Source organism: Symphodus melops (genome assembly GCF_947650265.1).
Source record: "Symphodus melops genome assembly, chromosome: 17".
In the NCBI taxonomy this organism is placed as follows: Eukaryota; Metazoa; Chordata; class Actinopteri; order Labriformes; family Labridae; genus Symphodus; species Symphodus melops.
Genome location: NC_136707.1, coordinates 20,900,666 through 20,922,692, shown reverse-complemented (window position 1 = coordinate 20,922,692; position 22,027 = coordinate 20,900,666). Strand labels below are relative to the sequence as shown.

Sequence of the window (22,027 nt, the reverse complement as noted above, 5' to 3'; positions counted from 1 at the left end):
TGATAAACTTACAAATTCCCTAAATTGTTTGCTCTGGACTAAAGACCACTATTAGTGGTAAAAGATAATAGGTTAGAAAATGTGCTACAGATAGCAACGTGTGATCGAACTTTTCAGCTGCTGTGCAGAAAAACTATTTCAAATCAGATCCAACAGCTTTCTGAAACTGAGAAGCAAGTAAAATTGCATGCATTGCATTCATTCATCCACCAAAATTTTGACTTAATAGACAATCACAAATCAAATCTTAACTTCATTTTTTTCTTAACATTGAGGTAGAGTAGCTAATGACTCATGTGGATCCTAATGAACAATAAATGTGATACTCATAAAAAAGTATCCGCATAAAAGAAAACCATAGACTGTAGTAGACTGTTCAAGGACCTTGTTGATCTCCCATTTTGATAAATTGACTTGAAGTGGGACACAACATCCTCACTGCAGTAGGAACACATAAGGAAACGTTCATTGTGAGTTCATTTATGAATGCGATTTTTGTATCTTTGCAGCATGATTCCACCCAGATATTATTCTGCAACTTCATTGCAATGTTGTTGTTTTTTCAATTTTAAGCTTATCATGGGAGTGCTATGTTATAGTTACTGTGCAAAGTGTGATGCCCTTATTTAAATATCCACTGCATTGATGTCAAGCTGCTTCTGCTAACAAAGAAAACTCGTGAAACTTCCTGGTAGAACATCAAAGGTTCTTAAATGTTGATATAGTTTTTTCTTCAGAAATGAAAAAATAAAGTATAGTGGAATTTAGAAAACAGTTTACTGAATGGAGATTCAAGCGTTACACTTTTTTCAAAACAACAATGTTGGAAGCATATTATTTCTCTTTATGTTAACACCAATAAATCCCATATAACTAGAGTTTACAAAATGTGAAAAAAGGGAAAACAGAACAAAAAAATATACAGGCAGAAATATTAAAGTTCAAATAATGCCATTAAAAGGTAAGACATACTCTGCGTTTTTTTATGTACAGCACACACACTTCTCCAACTCTTGAATAATCTTAATCATGAAAAATAGTGCAAAAGTAAACTGTAAGTACCTTGTACAAAATCTAAAAAATGAGGTGCTTAGGAATACCTCGCAATTTCTTTTGTAGAATTATTGTCATTAGATTAAAGATTACTGCTGGTGTACTATGTTCAGTACCCTGACATTCATTCAAGCCAAACATTATAAATCGGGTCACTAGATTTAAGTTATCAAGCAGCCACCTCATGCTTTTATTCTGTTAACCACCATTTCTGAAAGACAACGCTGAATTTAAACTAGTGAACAAAATCTAAGCACAAACGTTCACTGTATTTCAAATGCATTTGATGTCAATGTCCATGTACATACAACTACATTGAGATATTGTTGGGTACTTGGATAAACTTGGACACAATAAATCTAAAACTAAGTACCTTACATCTTACAGAACAATTCAACTGACACCATACCATGTGCTTCAATTGGTGTATCTTTATTCTTACAAATACTGCTTTCCTGAAAATCTGTCATTACCATGATTGTGTGTTATTAACAGGTTTTTTGTTCTTCCATTATCTGTTATTTTGCAGTTTATAGTCTGTTTACCTGGCCTTTGTTTTGACAAGCTGACATACAGCCATATGTTGACCACTGTTAAAAGACAAGCTATTTATTCACAACAATGTTGCAGGCAACGGGGCCTCTGAAAGTAAACCCCAGGTAGAACGTAATGTTTTCATTACTATGAGGGACTGAACGTACATGAAGAGGTACCACACTGAACTTCTTTTTCCGAGGACCTTCAAGGTACACCACTCCATCTTCGGTCCATCCAGTAACACATTTTAGCATTTTGCCAATCTCAGGCTTTTTCCATGCCTCACCCCTAAACCACTTCATGCGCTTCTCAGAGACAGAGAAACCCTTTGTGACCTTTTCAAACTTTTTCTTGTGGACAAATTTATCCAATCCATTCCCATTTCCCAGAAAGAAATGGGTGTATATCCTTCTCTTCCTCTGTGGAATGTCCTTTCTCTTGGCCGAATAGCTCTTTTCCATATGTTCAACTGCTGACTGAACAATATCAAATTTGTTTTCTGTCTCATGATTTGTGTCATTATCTTCTGGCCAGAACAGCAAGGTGAGCAGGAATAAGGCACCTGGTAGGCATTTACGTTTATCAGCTGGGAACTGTCGACAAAGTGCCTGCAGATTTTTCAGATTAGTGACCTTTTGAGTATCCGGAGACAGGCAGTTCAGTGAAATGTGGGCCATGATGTAATTGACAATATCCCTTTGATTAAGATTAGCCTTCATTGGATTGCTGGGATACAGAGAAAGGATGTTCTCTAGAAGGCATACTGCATCTCTCTGGTCTGTTAACTTAGAGAGAATCGATGTTACGTTACCTCCACCAAGATGGTAGATGATCATGCGTTTTTGGAATGGCGTTAGATTGGCTGGGTTTGATTGCTTCTTTAGTGCATCAGCGCAGGCTTCACTGAAGTACTTCCCATATTCTGAGGATTTTTTTGCCAGCCAAGTCAGTGGTTGGCTAATCTTCTCTTCAGGACTTCCAGGGATCTCTTCTTCATCTGCACCAATGTCTGTCTGAAAGTAACTCAGGTCTTCTGAAATCCACTCCAAAGCATCTTGCATTGTTTTGTGAAGTTTTTTCAAACGGCCATGAAATGGTTCCCAGGCGTCTTTGACTTCATCTGGAATGTAATCTGTCAACAGGTACTTCATACACTCTGAATGACCATTGGTTCTGTGTGCAAACACATCCAATGAAGAGATGAGTTTGAGAAGACTGCATCCAACTTCAACTTCAGAAAAAAATCCTGAATTGTTCACGTTTTCCATGTCTGCTTCAGCAGCTTTCTCACATTCTTGAAAACACTCTAGAGCTTTCAGTGCAGTCTCTACGGCATCTGCTGTATTTTGGGGTGTCTTTGGCACATTGTTACTGTCAATGGCCTTGCATTTTGCTTGGAACCATTTCCTGTACACCTGCCCTTTTGTGTCGAGTATGTATGAGTTGTTCGGCTGCTGTTTAGCTGCTGTCTCTGCCCAGTTTTTTGCCTCTTCAAACTTTTCATAAGTGTAATGAAGACGAGCAAGTTGTTGTGCAAAGAACGGATCTTTATTGAAACGCTCAAATGCCTCAGTGAGCAACTCAATTGCTTTTTCTGAGCTTTTCTCCTTTTCGCACACATGCTCAATCAAAGGTGAGAAAAAACTGTCATATTTGTCCCCTTTGCTTATTCTTGATCTCCTTATGAAAAGTGCTCTCAGGAATGTCAAATATTCATCCCTTCCAAATCTGTGTTCAAATAGCACTTTTTCACAGACCAATTGCATTGCCAAACTGCTTTGGGTCTGTTCCCCCAAAAGTTGTTGGAGAATCTCCTTGGCGACAAGTGGGTGGATGATTCTGATTGATTTAATTTGTGTCTTCTCGTCCCGGAGATGCAAGAAGACCAGTTGAGCCTGGGGGCTGAGTGATTTCTCAAACTCATGTTGGTGAAACCTTTCCATGTGAATGGTGAGAGCAAGCAGGGCTTCACAATGAGACTGGGAGATGAAAGAGTTTTGAACATACGTGTTCAACAGTGCCACATAGAGGACGAGGCGAGTGACAACAGATTGGCGGTCAATGCCTTGAAGCAAATGTTCCACAAATTCTTGAACATATTTCTCACTGAATCCTTCACTCATCAGAACAAAAGTCAGAATGAATTCAGGTTCGTATCGTTCTTCAAGTGCCACTCGTTTTCCAGAAAACTTTCTCCTCTCTTGATCAGACAGCTTGTGAGTGACGGACACATTCTGTAAAGGAGACTCCTTGCATTTCTTCTCTGGATTATAGGACCTTCTACAGCTCAACAAAATGAAGCATGGCGTTCCATACTGGATCCTTTTGGTGTTAACGGCAACCTCCAGTTCGTTTCTGAGATCATCGAGATATTCTTTGTCCGAGTCTTCAATGAGCAGCAGTACAGTAAGACACTTCTGTGGATCTTTTTCTTCATACTCTCTAAGTTCAACTGCATGTTGTGCAACAAGTGAAGCAGAGTATGAGGGCTTCACAACTGCACACCTCAGATCTTTTCTGTTGTTCCACAGCACTTGTCTTGCCACAGTGCTCCCACCACTTCCTGGATGATGGTAGATGTTAATACTAACCACTGGAGTTTCATCTGTGTTCCTTTGAAAAGGTTCACGGAGAAGTTTGGAAACTTCTTGATAAGCGTCTCTTTCAATTACCTCTCCAACATGGTTGTGCTCAGCAAGCCAAAAATTCAACCAGTTCACTCTCCCACCACGGTAGAACTGTTGTTCAATAGTTACTTTCTCTTCATTGATAAAGTTTTCGCTTGTTTCATCACAATGATCCACTGTCAGAATTTCCAGCGAATACATCTGTTCTTCTTCATGTGTTTCAAGAAGACAAGTCCCTTTCACAAACACTGGCAAGTGTTTCCTGGCACATGAGTTAAAGGGTTGTACTTGCTGCAGAGTTGAATTAATGTGACTCATTTTCATCCCAACAACACTGGAATTGTTCACAGTTTCTGTTCCACATGACCCCTCTGCAAAATTTTGCCACTTCTGGAAGTTATCCTGGGATGGACAGATGCAGAGGATGTCTTCGTGGCCTTCCATGTCAGTGAAAAACTCATTGAAGGTGTGCAAGAGTGGTTTCTCAACTGGGGATGTGACCAGAAAAATGACCTGGAAGGTTCCTTTTGGCAAGATCTGTTTACAGATCAAAGACACAGACTCTCGCAGAAAAGTCATCTTTGTCTTGATCCAAGTCATTTCATCACACAGAGTTTCATTTCCTTTGTAGTCAGTTCGGCCATTACAGAAGATCCAGCTTGTTTGCTCAAACAGATGCAACTGGTTTGTGAATTCTTTGATGTTCATGTCGCCGGGCATCCTGTAACTCTGCAGAGAGTGCATGTTTCCAGCGTGATGCTGAAGGTATTTACTGCAAAGACCAGATATCTTTGAGTCTGGGTCAAAGTCGAAGACACAGAATATGTTTAAGTTGATTAGCCAATCAATGTTACGAAGGTCATCAGGTGGGAATCTATTTGTGACGAGTATGAACCATTTATCTTTTTCAATGAATTTCTTCCCACTTGTCATCAGCATTGTTAGTTTCCTTCCTAAGTCTTGGCAGTTTTCTGGGGCACTAAGGAACTTTGCTTTCTCTGCTTCTTCCCTTTGTGCATCCCGATCTTTGACTCTCTGGTAGAAATCACTTAGGTCTTTGTCACTCACTGGCTCCGTTTTTGAACCCAACCTCCGCAGGATGGCCTCTTTTTCAAGCTCCACTTTGTTAGCTGCCTCTTTGAAGTTTGGCAGACGAACTGCATACACCTTGCTTTTTACGATACTAATAGAAGGCACAACGTCAACTTCTACCACATACCTCTTTTCTGTTCTTTCCCTGTCCATAACTTCAATGAATCTTGGAGGCCGCACACACTGGCGTACATGCTCCTTGTCTGAACAGAAACTTCTCTCAATGTAGTCCAAAGCGTCTACAAAAATATCTTTCTCTTTCACAGGGATACCAATTATCTCACCATGCACATATCCTGCATCCTCCTTACTGTCCATCACACCAAAGTGTATTGTACCATTTGATCTAATGTTCATACAGCCAGCAGCAAATTTAAGGACCTCTTTTGCAAACTTAGCTTGGAGTCTTGTGCGATCCAATGTAGATGCTATAGCTAATGACTTAAATTCATGGCATGGAGATATCAGATCAAAAGCACCTGATTCCGGTTGCAGGACTCTGTGCTTTACATAAATGAAATCTATCCCTTCTTGATCAAATGGTCGAGGTCTGCAATCTTCCTTTGAAGTTCGTCTGTCCTTTGAAACATTTTCAACACTCTCATGAGTTTGTTTAGGAGGGCCTTCATTTGCTGTAGGAAGACATTGAACTGATTTCAGTTCCAACTGAGTTTTTTCACCACTGTTGGGCTTTTTCTTCTCTTGCTTCCCTTCTTGTTGCTTTGGGTTGACGAGCTCATCTCTCTTTTGAATGATCAAATGAGCAGGCCCTGATTTCATGCAAATCTTAGCCTTTAAAAACTCCTCATTTAATGTAAGAAGGATTTGTCCATTGACTTCTTCCTCATAAAGCTTGTCTATGTACTGCTCCTTCACTCCAATTGATTTCAGCCAGGTGCTGACTTGAGATTCGGTCCAAACCTCGGGTGATGGGTCAATTTTTTCAGCTGTGTGTGAAGGAGAAAAAAGGTAAAGGCAACAGGTATGATTATGAATAAAAAAGTAAGGAACATATTGAGCAATCTGCTACTGACAATCAGTGCTAACTAGGCTGCCAGTATCCAATTAGCTCTTATTGAAAACCTTTAAATAGGTAAAAATAAAAAAAAGATTGTATTGCTATAAGGCAGGAGGCGTCTAAAATTATATATATTTTTTACAACCTTAAGCCTAAAAACTTTTGACCACAACGCTGAAAAATTTCCACCACTGCTCTATGTTTGGGTTTTCCTAGCTGTTAAGCTAAACCTTCTCGGTCAACATAGATAATGATTCATCCTTCTTCTCATATTACCTGTGATGTACCCCAGGGCTTAATAGTAGGTCCAGTTTTATTCTCGATCTATATGCTCCTATACTAGGGTTATAGTACTATGAGCTTGGTGTTGATATGCATTATATTATGGAAGCCATATGGTCTAATAAAGAAAAACTATGAAAAGCATTTCAGTATCCTTTAATCTCTTGTTTTGCTGTTAAAGACCACCAACTGACCACAGGGCTCAGTTCCTTTGTGTTCATTTTTATCATGATCTGCTGAGGAGTCTTGGCTCGATGTCACTTGAGAGTAACATAGTATGTATTAGCTTCTCGATTATAGCAGGTCTACCTGCTAAAGGTGTTTATAAATGAAATCTTACTTGTCTTAAGTCCAAGTCGATTAAAAGAAGTGGGCTTTGGCAGTGACTTGTGGTCAAAGGTAGCATCTATACTGTTCATCCCCAGTGTTATTGAAAAGCTGTGTTCATTCAATGATGAACACATACTATTTCCTGCAAGTTCCTAAAAATTAAAGTTTCCAGTATACATTTGATTGATTTGCTTTTATTTTGAAACAGCTATGCAGTATTTTCAGCCAAGCCTTTTACTTAAACAATAAAAGCCTGGATTATAATATCATGTCTATTACATTATGCTGCCAGTTAAAAAACATCTTAAAGGAGGAGTGGTTTGTAAAGTTTTGTAAGCACTATTCACAGTGGCAGATAAGCTACAAACTTAATTTCCAACCTTGCCTTGTGGACTTATGGTTATATGGAGGCTGTTGAGGCTGTAAAGCCCTGGCTGACAGTTTTATTCCTGCTGGTGTCTTTATTGCATATCATATCCCTCTGTATTCAATGTTTCCTGTCTGCCTTACAAAAAAACAACACTCACCCATGATCTTCTTTTTCTTTTCATCAGATTATCAATTTTGGTTTTTCACCTGCCAAATCACCTTCCATCTGCAAAAATACATTGAGTCCATTGTCACCCGAGTTGTTATTTCAGTTATTGTTCTCAATTCTTAGTCACAATCATCAATCTGCACATTTATGTCTGATCAGTTTTTATGTCTATTTTAGATTTTTGTGTCATGTGTTACTTTCCATGTGTAACAATGGCCATCTGTCCCTAACAAACAAAACAAATACAGATATACACATGGAGCGTAACAAATATTTGGTTACAACTATGTAGACAAACTGGATTAAAAGGTAAAACTAAAAACTTCAACTGTCCTAGTACAGCAATGTGTCTCAATCTTAGAGAGGCCTCTGTGGAAGTCAAAAATATTTGCTTTACAAATATATTAGCTGATACTCATTTTAACATTTTTTGTTTAAAAAATAAAATTAAAAAAAAGTCTAATGCACAAAACATTTTCTAAAGAATGCCTTACATTTTGGGATTAATGGATGTCGAGTAGGTGGCTGTGGCTCAATGGTACTATTCATTATCTCTCAACCAGAAAGGTTGATGGTTCGATCTTTGCTTCTGCAGTCCACTTTCAAAAGGTTTTTGGCTGATGGCTAAATACGATAATGCATGTACTAGCACACACTGTATAACAACTGAGATGTTTAAAGAGTGAAGGTCTCTAAGGGTTGTAGGGGTAAGGGTCGGGTGGGCAGTTTTTATTTTTATTTTACCTTTATTTTGTTTGTTCCTTGTTCTTTATGCTGTACGTTATTGCATTTATTTTATTTAACAAAACTTCTGTGCCTGTCATTATAGTGTTAAAAGGACTTCAGGATTACATGCACATTGTAATTACAATAAAAAACGAGCCAAATGTTTATTGTTGGTTGTATATGTGAGTTGATTGCTCAATAAGATATTTGAAATTAAATGCACTTTGATATGTTAATCTAGGTCACAGCTAGATTGACCTTCATTACATCAATTAAAGCCTACAATTATTTTAAGGTGGTAGGATGAGATTTAGTAGCCAGTATATAAATGTATCTTACCTCACATCCTCAGCAGTAGTTTCATTAGTTGATAAAGAACCATATGCTGCCGCACCCTGTCTGAGAAAATGTGATAAGCTCTGTTAATCAAAAGCCCCCTCAGCGAAAGTTGACAGAGAAAAAGTTGTTGTTTTCATGTTTGCCATATTAAGCCCATAATCATTAGGATGACAATTCTGGCATCTTTCTTAGTTTTCAAGGGCCCTCTCTATTCTTGGCCCAGGTGCATCATACTCCCAACTTCCTCCATTCCTGTTATTTCTTTGAGATTTTCTTATGTGCAACCACGAAAAAGAAAGGCAACCATTGCACCTTGACAAAATGTAGACATAGACAGCCTAGTTCCACTTTCCGGGCTGATTTTTTTTAAATTTAGAGTCAAATCCTTCTGCTGCTGGTGGTCGGGTTGCTGTTTCTTCCGCTTCCCCGCCTAAACTCTAAACACCGGCTGGTTCTGAATGTCTTCGAGCTTGACTGGAACTACTGCGCATGCTCAGTGCCTTTAAAGTTCTGTTTTTGGGGAAATTCATTGGCCTACCCTCATTGCAGTGTGCATCTCTGCTGTGGCTCTTTAATAGGTCCATATTTGCTTTTATTTAATCTGCCAAATTAAATCATGCTTTGACCTACTGTATGATTTATATTCATATAGTTAACTTATTAATGTATATATACTAAACTGTATAACTCCCAAAATAATCATAAATGACATCATAACATAAAATAATGTTATGATCAAGCACTTTTCCACGTATTGAATATGTATTTTGTAATGTGCTCACTATTATATATGTGCAATCCAATAAAATGAACATTTCTCCCACCATAATATTGCAAAATTCAGCTTTTAATCCAAGAATCCAAAAGAAAAGTATAAACGTGCCTCACTAATATAATATAGTACATGGTTTAACATCTAAAGTAAAAACGTAGTCTTGATGAAGGTACATCTGTATTCCTTTGAATTTTTTTTATGGGCTTTGGCAGAATTAACCCACAATTAGTGAGAATGAACTCAGAATGAAAAGTGAAGGAGAAACGACAGGAAGTAGGCCTGAAAGAATAAGAGGAAGAGGGGAAATGTTGTTCAGTGCAGCTCTTGTATTTATTTAGTGTCCAGATAAATGATGGTTGTTATGAATGAAAATGCTCCACCTTTTTTGTGTGTGGACTAAAGAGAGAATATAAATGTATGAAAGCTTAAGTCCCTGACATGAAAAAATGTAAAGAAAAACCAAGCTGCTCTAAATGGTGGCAATTCAGCCACTCACTACAAAAACCTCCAAGACAAACGTAAAGGTTCCTCAGAAAACCAGAGAGGACATGAGAGGACAGGGTGAGAGAGTTCGACTGAATTGTTCTGGAAGAAGAAAAAAAAGGGGGGGGGGGGGGGCTGCTGGACATGTTATTCGAGAGCACAGTTTATACGTTTTAGTTGATTTCACATAAATAGTAGGAGTGAGCACATCACAAAATACAAGTTCAATACGTGAAAAAGTGCTTCATCATAACATCACTTGGGTTATTTTTGGAATTATACAGTTTAGTACATAAGTAACATATCGTAATATAAATCATAGGTCAAAGCATGACTAAAAATGTTATATAAAGCCTTCAACAACACATCATATAACTCTTAACACTTTCAAGCCACACCCTGACATTCAAAATGGAAGGACAGTTAATCACATCATGTAGCCTACAGGTATGAACAGAACAGCTTCAGCTGACAGTGTCAAGAGTCAATAGACGTGTTTGTAAGCCTTCTTCTTTTATAGCCCCCTCACAGGGAGGATTTGAAAAAGATTTGAAGAAATCTAAAGTAATAATAAAAAGCAGTATCATAAGCAGGCCTACACTGAATCTGGCTATAAAAGGGTTAATCCAGGTCACAGCTATGTTGACCTTTATCACATTGATTAAAGCCTACAGCTATTAAGGTAGTTGATCAGGTATACCTTTCAGTAGCCCACATAAATGTATCTTACCTCACATCCTCAGCAGTAGTTTCATTAGTTGATAAGGAATCATCTGCTGCCCCACTGTGTCTGAAACTGGGGAAATGTGATAAGCTCTGTTAATTAATTAATAGTTGCATGAATTAAACATGACATTGTTGAATCGATGCTGATTACATTTTGCTTTTCTAGTAAGTTGAGGCCACTTCTAAAAATGTTATCAACATCAATCTTATTTATTGTTTTTCGGATGGTCAAACTAAATCAATAGTTTGCTTGTTGTGAGGAAATTAAGTTGAAGAAAACCATTTGTTATTTTTGCTCTATGCAAAAGTAAGCCCATAATCACGAGGATGTAAAAAAGGATGCAATAAAACGCAAACCCTATTCTTGGCCCAGGTGCATCATACTCCCCACTTCCTCCATTCCTGTTATTTCTTCGAGATTTTCTTATGTGCAACCACGAACAGAAAGGCAGCCATTGCTCCTACCTTGACGAAATGTAGACACAGACAGCCCAGTTCCACTTTCCGGGCTGATTTTCTTTAATTTAGAGACAAATCCTTCTGCTGCTGGACGTCGGGTTGCTGTTTCTTCCGCTTCCCCGCCTAAACTCTAAACACCGACTTGTTCTGCCCATCATCGAGCTGGACCGGACCTACTGCGCACGCTCAGTGCCTTAAGTTTCGTTTTTGGGGAAATTCATCGCCCGACCCTCATTGCAGTGTGCACCACAATCTCTACTTTGTTTAGTGATCATTTGACTCATCTCAGCAATAACAATGACTCTTTCAGCTCCCTCTAGCTCTTTAATCAGTCCATATTTACTTTTATTCGGCCAATTAAGTCATGATTCGATCTATGCTGTAATTGAATATATTTTACTGATGTGTATTTAACACATTTGTTGATGTGCTCAGTTTTTATTTAAGTGCAATCAAATCAAAAGCCAAGAAAAACAAAGCTGCTCTTAAAGATGGCAAATCTACCACTCACTACAAAAACCTCCAGAACAAATGTAAAAGTTCCTCAGAGAACCAGAGTTGGACATGTAATTCAAGAGCACAGTTTACATGTTTGATTTGATTTCACATAAATAGCAGGAGTAAGCAAATCACAAATACAAGTTCAATACAGGGGTTACTTTTGGAATTATACAGTTTTAGTATATAAACATAAATAAGTAAGATATCGTAATATAAATCATAGGTTAAATTATAAAGCCTTCAACAACACATCGTATAAGCCTTCATACAGGCGGCAGTAGCTCAGTCTGTAGGGACTTGGGTTGGGAACCGGAGGGTCGCCGGTTCAAGTCCCGGCATGGACCAAGTCCGGAAACTGGTCTGGTAGCTGGAGAGGTGCCAGTCCACTTCATGAGCACTGCCGAGGTGCCCCTGAGCAAGGTGCTGAACCCCAAAAACCGCTCTGGAGCGCTCTCTGTGGGCAGCCCCCTCACTCTGAGACCTCTCCATTAATGCAGAGTGAAAACCGAATTTCCCCTCGCGGGATTAATAAAGTATATAAAAATATATATATATATAAGATTTTGAAAATGGAAGAACAGTTAATTGGATCAAGTACAGGTATTAAACAGAGTGTCGTGAGTCAATAAACGTTTTTTTGTAAGCATTCTTCTTTTATAGTCCTCACAGGGAGGACACAAGACATTCCTCCCAGGTACATGAATTATTCTTGTCCCCTCTTTCCAGCCTTTGAGTCAAGATATATAGTAACACAAACTGAATGTAGCCTACTGAATGTACAGTGAGAAAAACTAATTAAGATTTTCATCTGCAATATATCTAAGACATTCAAATCATGAAATGTAAGAACCTGAGAGGATCTGCAGCTGATTCTGAGGCAGATGTGAGATTCACTGTTTGACTGTGTAAGTCCACGTGTGTGGAAAGTGTTAACTCTGCGGGCTGCACTGTCTGAACTGCTAAATCTGAAGGAACCGGCTCATCTGGTGTTGAAGATGGTGATGGTCCCCTTCCCCCTTGGTCTTTTCCCTTCTTCTTTGACCCCTTACTGGTTTTAAATTGGTTATTTCCTTTGTATTTCTATAAATTGTGTAACTACTGTTGTATAATCTCTCACTTTTGCTTCTTCTTGTTAATCATTGTTTTCCTCACGTTTCTCTATTTTAATCTTATTTTGTAAGGCACTGTGTAACCCTGTCTTGAATAGTGCTACATAAATAAAGTTTATTATTATTTAAAAAGTACCTTTCAATGGCAGAGGTCACAAAGTGCTTCACAGTAAGAGATTAACGGAGACGTACAGACAGTTATATAAATTTAGAAATGGACAGATCAAACAAAGGCCAGAATAAACGTGTCTTAATCTGCTTTTTAAGTGTCCAGAGTTCACAGTTCACATCAACGTATTTCCAATAACAAAAACACACATTAAACTTGCCAATAATAGGCACAGATCCCTCAGGTTTCCAACAACTAATTATATACTAAGCATCAAATAAATCATTAAATAAGAAACTTATCGGAAAATAGGGTCCTGAAAGACATCAAAATTTCTAATAGTGATCACCACAAAATATAGGTTTGAGAAAAATATATGTATAACTCCAACTAACATCCCCTCCCCATACTGTAGTTACAGTATGCGTGAATGTGTGCTGTTGTGTCGCAAAGTTATTGGGAATGAGCCCGCAATGAAGATGGAGAAGCAAAGTGCTAGCTCCCACTATGGTCAGCAAACTGGGACAAAAGCAATAAAAAAAAACATCTGCAGCTCCCTCAGGTCCACAGCAGTACACATTCATGTTTGTTTGAAGCAGAGACTAATAGAAGTTCTGTGGTTCTCGTGTTAATGTATATTATGTTTCCTCTTGCTGTTTCCCCTGTTCTCTGCTAAATTGTTACAAACACCACTACAGGATGTAAATAGAAGCGTCAGTCATGGTTTTCTAACAACTAATTATATATATTGAGCATCAAATCAATTATTAAATCAGAAATTTATCAGAAAATAGGGTCCTGGAACACATCAAAATTCCTAGTAGTGATCAATACAAAAAATATGTTTGAGAAAAATATATTTATAACTCTCTTTGAACTGTGGCATTCGGTTGTCGGGCATGCACTGTAGCTACAGTATGCGTGAGTGTGTGTGTGTGCTTTTGTGTTCTAAAGTTATTGGGAATGAGCCAACAATGAAGACGGAGAAACAAAGCGCAAGCTCCCACTATGGTCAGCAAACTGGGACAAAAGAAATAAAACATCTGCAGCTTCTCCTGACTTTGCTGGTATGTGAGGACATAATGAACGGTCTGACCCACAAAATACTGTGAATGTAATCATGTTAAAAGGGAAATAGGCTTTTAATCTGATGATAATACTGATAGCACGAGATAGCCTACTTACAATGACTGTTTTGATGAGACTTGTCAAAGTTATGGAACCAATCGTTTTTCTTCAGAAATTAAAAAAACAAACTAAAACAGAATTTGGAAACCAGTGTTTAATAAATGTAAACATGACCAAAAAAGTTGATTCAAAGTTTCTATTGGAGAATCAATCAGCTGTAGGTCAACAAAGTCTTTTCAAAGTCAATGTACACACATACATGTATATACAAATACCTACATACTAATACTGTTCCATGTGCATCGAGACAAGACTGCTTGAGTAAGTTAAAAAACAGCCTCAAGAGATGACTGTTCAAAGGCAAACTATTTTTTCACAAGGATGTTGATGGCAACGGGGCCTCTGAATGTAAAGCCAAGGTAGAAAGTGATGTTCTCATTACTATGAGGCACTGACGGCACATGAAGAGGCAGGATGTTGAACTTTTTTTTCTTGGGCCCATCAAGGTACACCACTCCATCTTCAGTCCATCCAGACACACGTTTCAGCATCATGGCAATCTCTGGTTTTTTCCATGCCTCACCCCTAAACCATGTCATGCGTTTCTCAGAGACAGATAACACCTTAGTAACACTTTCAAACTTTTTCTTGTGGACAAATTTATCCAATCCATTCCCACTGCCAAGAAAGAAATGGGTGTAAAGCCTTCTTTTCCTCTGAGGAATGTCCTTCATCTTGATCCAGTAGCCCTTTTCCAGGTGTTCAACTGCTGATTGAACAATTTCATATTTGGTTTCTCTCTCCATGTCCATGTCATGATCCTCTGGCCAGAACAGCAAGGTGAGCAGGAACAGGGCACTTGGTAGGCACTTTCGTTTATCAGATGGGAACTGACGACAAAGTGCTTGAAGATTTTTCAGATTAGTGACCTTTTGAGTATCCAGTGACAGGCAGTTCAGTGAAATGTGGGCCATGATGTAATTGACAATATCCCTTTGACCAAAATTTGCCTTTAATGGATTGCTGGGATACAGAGAAAGGATGTTCTCTAGAAGGCATACTGCATCTCTCTGGTCTGTTAACTTAGAGAGAATTGATGTTACGTTACCTCCACCAAGATGGTAGATGATCATGCGTTTTTGGAATGGTGTTAGATTGGCTGGGTTTGATTGCTTCTTTAGTGCATCAGCGCAGGCTTCACTGAAGTACTTCCCATATTCTGAGGATTTTTTTGCCAGCCAAGTCAGTGGTTGGCTAATCTTCTCTTCAGGACTTCCAGGGATCTCTTCTTCATCTGCACCAATGTCTGTCTGAAAGTAACTCAGGTCTTCTGAAATCCACTCCAAAGCATCTTGCATTGTTTTGTGAAGTTTTTTCAAACGGCCATGAAATGGTTCCCAGGCGTCTTTGACTTCATCTGGAATGTAATCTGTCAACAGGTACTTCATACACTCTGAATGACCATTGGTTCTGTGTGCAAACACATCCAATGAAGAGATGAGTTTGAGAAGACTGCATCCAACTTCAACTTCAGAAAAAAATCCTGAATTGTTCACGTTTTCCATGTCTGCTTCAGCAGCTTTCTCACATTCTTGAAAACACTCAAGGGCTTTCAGTGCGGTCTCTACAGCCTCGGCTGAATTTTGGGCTGTCTTTGGCACATTGTTACTGTCAATGGCCTTGCATTTTGCTTGGAACCATTTCCTGTACACCTGCCCTTTTGTGTCGAGTATGTATGAGTTGTTCGGCTGCTGTTTAGCGGCTTTTTCTGCCCAGTATTTTGCCTCTTCAAACTTTTCATAAGTGTAATGAAGACGAGCAAGTTGTTGTGCAAAGAATGGATTTTCATGAAAACGCTCAAACGCCTCAGTGAGCAACTCAATTGCTTTGGCTGGGCTTTTCTCCTTTTCACGTACATGGTCAATAAGGGGAGAGAACAAACTGTCATATTTGTCCCCTTTGCTTATTCTTGATCTCCTTATGAAAAGTGCTCTCAGGAATGACAAATATTCATCCCTTCCAAATCTGTGTTCGAATAGCACTTTTTCACAGACCAATTGCATTGCCAAACTGCTTTGGGTCTGTTCCCCCAAAAGTTGTTGGAGAATCTCCTTGGCGACAAGTGGGTGGATGATTCTGATTGATCCAATGTGTGTCTTCTCGTCCCGGAGATGCAAGAAGACCAGTTGAGCCTGGGGGCTGAGTGATTTCTCAAACTCATGTTGGTGAAACCTTTCCATGTGAATGGTGAGAGGAAGCAGGGCTTCACAATGAGACTGGGAGATGAAAGAGTTTTGAACATATGTGTTCAACAGTGCCACATAGAGGATGAGGTGAGTGACAAGAGATTGGCGGTCAATGCCTTGAAGCAAATGTTCCACAAATTCTTGAACATATTTCTCACTGAATCCTTCACTCATCAGAACAAAAGTCAGAATGAATTCAGGTTTGTATCGTTCTTCAAGTGCCACTCGTTTTCCAGAAAACTTTCTCCTCTCTTGATCAGACAGCTTGTGAGTGACGGACACATTCTGTAAAGGAGACTCCTTGCATTTCTTCTCTGGATTATAGGACCTTCTACAGCTCAACAAAATGAAGCATGGCGTTCCACACTGGATCCTTTTGGTGTTAACGGCAACCTCCAGTTCATTTCTGAGATCATCGAGATATTCTTTGTCCGAGTCTTCAATGAGCAGCAGTACAGTAAGACACTTCTGTGGATCTTTTTCTTCATACTCTCTAAGTTCAACTGCATGTTGTGCAACAAGTGAAGCAGAGTATGAGGGCTTCACAACTGCACACCTCAGATCTTTTCTGTTGTTCCACAGCACTTGTCTTGCCACAGTGCTCCCACCACTTCCTGGATGATGGTAGATGTTAATACTAACCACTGGAGTTTCATCTGTGTTTCTTTGGAAAGGTTCACGGAGAAGTTTTGAAACTTCTTGATAAGCGTCTCTTTCAATTACCTCTCCAACATGGTTGTGCTCAGCAAGCCAAAAATTCAACCAGTTCACTCTCCCACCACGGTAGAAATGTTCTTCAATGGCTACTTTCTCTTCATTGATGAAGTCTTCACTTGTTTCATCACAATGATCCACTGTCAGAATTTCCAGCGAATACATCTGTTCTTCTTCATGTGTTTCAAGAAGACAAGTCCCTTTGACAAACACTGGCAAGCGTTTTCTGGCACATAATTTGAAAGGTTGTACTTGCTGCAGAGTTGCATTAATGTGACTCATTTTCATCCCAACCACACTGGAATTGTTCACAGTTTCTGTTCTACATGACCCTTCTGCAAAATGTTGCCACTTCTGGAAGTTATCCTGGGATGGACAGATGCAGAGGATGTCTTCGTGGCCTTCCATGTCAGTGAAGAACTCATTGAAGGTGTGCAAGAGTGGTTTCTCAACTGGGGATGTGACCAGAAAAATGACCTGGAAGGTTCCTTTTGGCAAGATCTGTTTACAGATCAAAGACACAGACTCTCGCAGAAAAGTCATCTTTGTCTTGATCCAAGTCATTTCATCACACAGAGTATCATTTCCTTTGTAGTCAGTTCGGCCATTACAAAAGATCCAGCTTGTTTGCTCAAACAGATGCAACTGGTTTGTGAATTCTTTGATGTTCATGTCGCCAGGTATCCTATAACTCTGCAGAGAGTGCATGTTTCCAGCGTGATGCTGAAGGTATTTACTGCAAAGACCTGATACCTCAGAGTCTGGGTCAAAGTCAAAAACACAGAATATGTTTAAGTTGATTAGCCAATCAATGTTACGAAGGTCATCAGGTGGGAATCTATTTGTGACGAGTATGAACCATTTATCTTTTTCAATGAATTTCTTCCCACTTGTCATCAGCATTGTTAGTTTCCTTCCCAAGTCTTGGCAGTTTTCTGGGGCACTAAGGAACTTTGCTTTCTCTGCTTCTTCCCTTTGTGCATCTCGATCTTTGACTCTCTGGTAGAAATCACTTAGGTCTTTGTCACTCACTGGCTCCGTTTTTGAACCCAACCTCCGCAGGATGGCCTCTTTTTCAAACTCCACTTTGTTAGCTGCCTCTTTGAAGTTTGGCAGACGAATTGCATACACCTTGTTTCTAACGATACTAATAGAAGGCACAACGTCAACTTCTACCACATACCTCTTTTCTGTTCTTTCCCTGTCCATAACTTCAATGAATCTTGGAGGCCGCACACACTGGCGTACATGCTCCTTGTCTGAACAGAAACTTCTCTCAATGTAGTCCAAAGCGTCTACAAAAATATCCTTCTCTTTTACAGGGATACCAATTATCTCACCATGCACATATCCTGCATCCTCCTTACTGTCCATCACACCAAAGTGTATTGTACCATTTGATCTAATGTTCATACAGCCAGCAGCAAATCTAAGGACCTCTTTTGCAAACTTAGCTTGGAGTCTTGTGCGATCCAATGTAGATGCTATAGCTAATGACTTAAACTCACGGCATGGAGATATCAGATCAAAAGCACCTGATTCCGGTTGCAGGACTCTGTGCTTTACATAAATGAAATCTATCCCTTCTTGACCAAATGGTCGAGGTCTGCAATCTTCCTTTGAAGTTTGTCTGTCTTTTGAAACATTTTCAACACTCTCATGAGTTTGTTTAGGAGGGCCTTCATTTGCTGTAGGAAGACATTGAACTGATTTCAGTTCCAACTGAGTTTTTTCACCACTGTTGGGCTTTTTCTTCTCTCGCTTCCCTTCTTGATGCTTTGGGTTGACGAGCTCATCTCTCTTTTGAATGATCAAATGAGCAGGCCCTGATTTCATGCAAATCTTAGCCTTTAAAAACTCCTCATTTAATGTAAGAAGGATTTGTCCATTGACTTCTTCCTCATAAAGCTTTTCTATGTACTGCTCCTTCACTCCAATTGATTTCAGCCAGGTGCTGACTTGAGATTCGGTCCAAACCTCGGGATGGTAAAGTTTGTTGGCTGTGTGTGGGGGAAAAAAAGGTAAAGGCAACAGGTTTGATCATAAATAAAAGACTATAGAACAGTTTAAGCAGTTTGCCATTGACAATCAGTGCTAATTAGGATTGTCAGTATCCAATTATCTCTCATTCAAGACTTAAAACTAAAGGCCCTGACAAACCAAGCAGACGGCAAAGAACTAGTGGCGACGAAAGCCACCTGTAGCTTCAGCTCACATCATATCGCACACCGCAAACACTACAGCTGACAGCCAACCACCACGTACGTTCTGGGCACAAGTGAGAGTCACTAACTGTCCATGCCAGCAGGTTGTTATTATGATATGAAAGGACACCCCTGTCACGCACTACTCATATTATAGATAGACTTCTAATAGAGAATATTGTCTGATAAAAAATTGAAAAAGGCACATAAAATCCAGTTGTATCCATTGTTTACTATCTGCCTCTACCAAATTAAAAAAATAAATAAATCACACAACACTCACCCATGATCTTATTTTCCTTTTCATCAGATTAGCAATATTGGTGTTTCACCGGCTAAATCCCCTTCCGTCTGCAAAAGAAAATATTCATTTACATTGAGTCCATTATCAAATAAGTTGGGGGGGTTTTTTCCCGTTATTGTTCTTAATTCTTTGTCATGATCATCAATCTGCCAGTCTGTGTCTGCTTAAACTGTTTGTTTAACTTATGTTCTTGCTGCAATTACTAGTTTTTGTTTTTTAGCCTGTGTCTTTTTTACAGGAGATTGTTGATCATTTGAAACCCTCAGGTTCCCCAAATGATGCAGTCCCTCCTGGAATATTCAAAGAGATTTTCCCCACTTTATGGCCATCTGTTATTGCAGTCATTAATAGCAGTCTGTCCTCAGGTGTGGTCCCTGAACTGTTTAAATATGCAGTAATGCAACCTCAGACTAGAAAACCTGGTAATAACAATAATACATTTTATTTGTAAAGCACTTTACATTTGTGAATCTCAAAGTGCTACAGAGTTTAAAAGAATAAGAATGGTTTGGATCTATGAATAGTACCATTGTACCATTTACCCTTACTTCTGCAGTCCACTTTTCAATGGTTTTTGGGCAAAACACTGGATTCTAAATCGCTCCCAGGTGTCTTATCCAGCAACGTTTGAATGTGTAGTAGGAATGGGATTAGTTTATGCTGATGGTTAATTTACAAAGCATCCTCTGCTATCAGTTTCTAAATGTGACGTGTAGAGCAAATGCACTTTGATATGTTGATGTAAAAGATACTAGTCTTAAAGGCTCAACAGGCATAAGTCCACTATTTACAAACTTTGACTGAAAGTGACGTGTGGAAAGATAACTGTTTTGTCTATGTAGTCAAGTTTACCTCCACTCATGTTAACAACAGAATGATGATGTACTTTAAACCTGGACAGGGTTATTATAAGCAATTTGAAGAAATGTAAAGGAATAATAAAAAGCAGTATCATAAGCAGGCCTACACTGCATTTGGCTATAAAAGTGTTAATCCAGGTCACAGCTATGTTGACCTTCATCACATCAAGGCTACAACTATTCTTAAGGTGATTGGATCAGGTATACGTTTCAGTAGCCCATGTATCTTACCTCACATCCTCAGCAGTAGTTTCATTAGTTGATAAGGAACCATCTGCTGCCCCACCGTGTCTGAAACTGGGGAAATGTTTCAAACTTTTTTAAGGTTCATGAATTATACATGACATTGTTGAATTGATACCAATTACGTTTTGCTTTGTTAAATTGAGGCCACTCTTAAAACAATTTAATCAATTTATTCGTGTCTTATAAGTGTTTTGTTCAGCTGGATAATCCTTACAGGTGAACACCACTTATATGAAGTTTAAAGCGTTAATGCCATTGAGAGAAGTAAAAAGCTAACGTTATGCAAATTAAGCCAGTCAGTTGATTTTGACATGACAACCTTTATGTTTCAACCATCTCTTCGGCGGTTTTGACAAGCGAGGGAAACTGTAGCTTAACAAGTTGTTTATTAATCTAATATTTACAAAAGCACGAAAAAAACATGACGAGAGCCTGTCAGGCGGATTACTGAGAGTTCCTGGTGTGATGACGTTTTATGTCTCTATGACAACCACTGTAGCCTCATTTAGCCACTTGTTAGCAACCACCGTTCAAAGTTCGCGTAAAAACTTTAACATTCACAAATGGGGGGGGGGGGGTCTTATCTAAAGTAGTTTACTTCGTCTAACAAAACGTCAATATCTCTTAAGCTTGGGTTAACCACAGACCTTATTTCAGGCGTCTAACCACGAATCCATTCAAAATTTGACTTTTAGAGTTTAGAAACCACGGCGCTAAAATGCTAACTCACTCCTGTGCCAGTCTTGCTGTTTATGTTATTGTTCAGTCTGTGTTCGTAACACGCACCTTGTTTTCTGCCATGCTCACAATACGAAATGTTGTTTTATAACCCTGTCTGTAAACTGTTCCACAAAAGCTACCTGCTAAGCTAACAGCTACCACGAAAAGAAAGGTAACCATTGCTCCTACCTTGACGAAATGTAGACAGAGACAGCCCAGTTCCACCTTCCAGACTGATTTTCTTTAATTTAGAGACAAATATTTCTGCCGTTGAATGTGTGGCCGCTGTTTCTTCCGCTTCCCGCCTAAACTGGACCTACTGCGCATGCTCAGCGCCTTAACTTCAATCTGCTCTATTTACTGACCGTTTGGTTCTTCTCAGCAATAATAATGACTCTTTCGGCTCCCTCTGGCTCTTTAATCAATCCATATTTGCTTGTATTCTATCTGCCAAATCTGCCCATGCTTTATATAAATACAATGTATTTGTTTAATATATTGAACAGTATAATTCCTATAATAACCTTACGTTTGGTTAAAAAATAACATTTAGGTTATGATTAAGGACTCGTCCACGTGTATTAAACGTGCTCACTTCTTTTATGTGAACTCAAATCCTGGGGTAATTCAAGAGCATAGTTCAAATCATATGTTTGATTTGATTTCACATAAATAATAGGAGTGCGCACAAGTTCAATACACAGGTTATTTTTGGAATTATACAGTTTAGTACATAAATATAATACAATAGTACATATCGTAATATAAATCATAGGCCAAAGTATTACTAAAAAATTTATATAGAGCCTTAAACAACACATAACTTTTATATAACATTTTCAAGCCACACCCTGATGATGAAAATGGAAGGACAGTAAATCAGATCAAGTACAGGTATGAA

The 22,027-nt window shown here is 38.9% G+C and overlaps 3 protein-coding genes across 4 annotated transcripts in view; 1 reads left to right on the top strand and 2 right to left on the bottom strand.

The window, feature by feature from the left end:
- Positions 1 to 22,027, top strand: part of grid2ipa (glutamate receptor, ionotropic, delta 2 (Grid2) interacting protein, a) — a 198,286-nt gene that overhangs the window by 159,900 nt on the left and 16,359 nt on the right. The gene's annotated exons all lie outside the window — the stretch shown is intronic.
- On the bottom strand, positions 1,589 to 8,584 carry LOC306838017 (sterile alpha motif domain-containing protein 9-like). 2 transcript variants are annotated; one of them, XM_079365939.1, is made up of 3 exons: positions 8,543 to 8,584; positions 7,467 to 7,534; positions 1,589 to 6,256 (listed from the first exon to the last, which is right to left on the bottom strand). In XM_079365939.1, the coding sequence occupies exons 2-3, from the start codon at positions 7,468 to 7,470 to the stop codon at positions 1,659 to 1,661; spliced, it is 4,602 nt and encodes a 1,533-aa protein (XP_079222065.1). In that variant the 5' UTR covers positions 7,471 to 7,534; positions 8,543 to 8,584; the 3' UTR covers positions 1,589 to 1,658. The 2 variants fall into 2 exon arrangements, with proteins under 2 accessions (XP_079222065.1, XP_079222066.1); XM_079365940.1 differs by lacking the exon at positions 8,543 to 8,584 and having other exon boundaries at positions 7,467 to 7,544.
- LOC306838018 (sterile alpha motif domain-containing protein 9-like) lies at positions 13,974 to 21,436 on the bottom strand. Its single transcript, XM_079365941.1, has 4 exons — positions 21,316 to 21,436; positions 20,392 to 20,457; positions 19,280 to 19,347; positions 13,974 to 18,792 (listed from the first exon to the last, which is right to left on the bottom strand). Exons 3-4 carry the CDS (start codon positions 19,281 to 19,283, stop codon positions 14,198 to 14,200), a joined length of 4,599 nt encoding a protein of 1,532 aa, XP_079222067.1. The 5' UTR covers positions 19,284 to 19,347; positions 20,392 to 20,457; positions 21,316 to 21,436; the 3' UTR covers positions 13,974 to 14,197.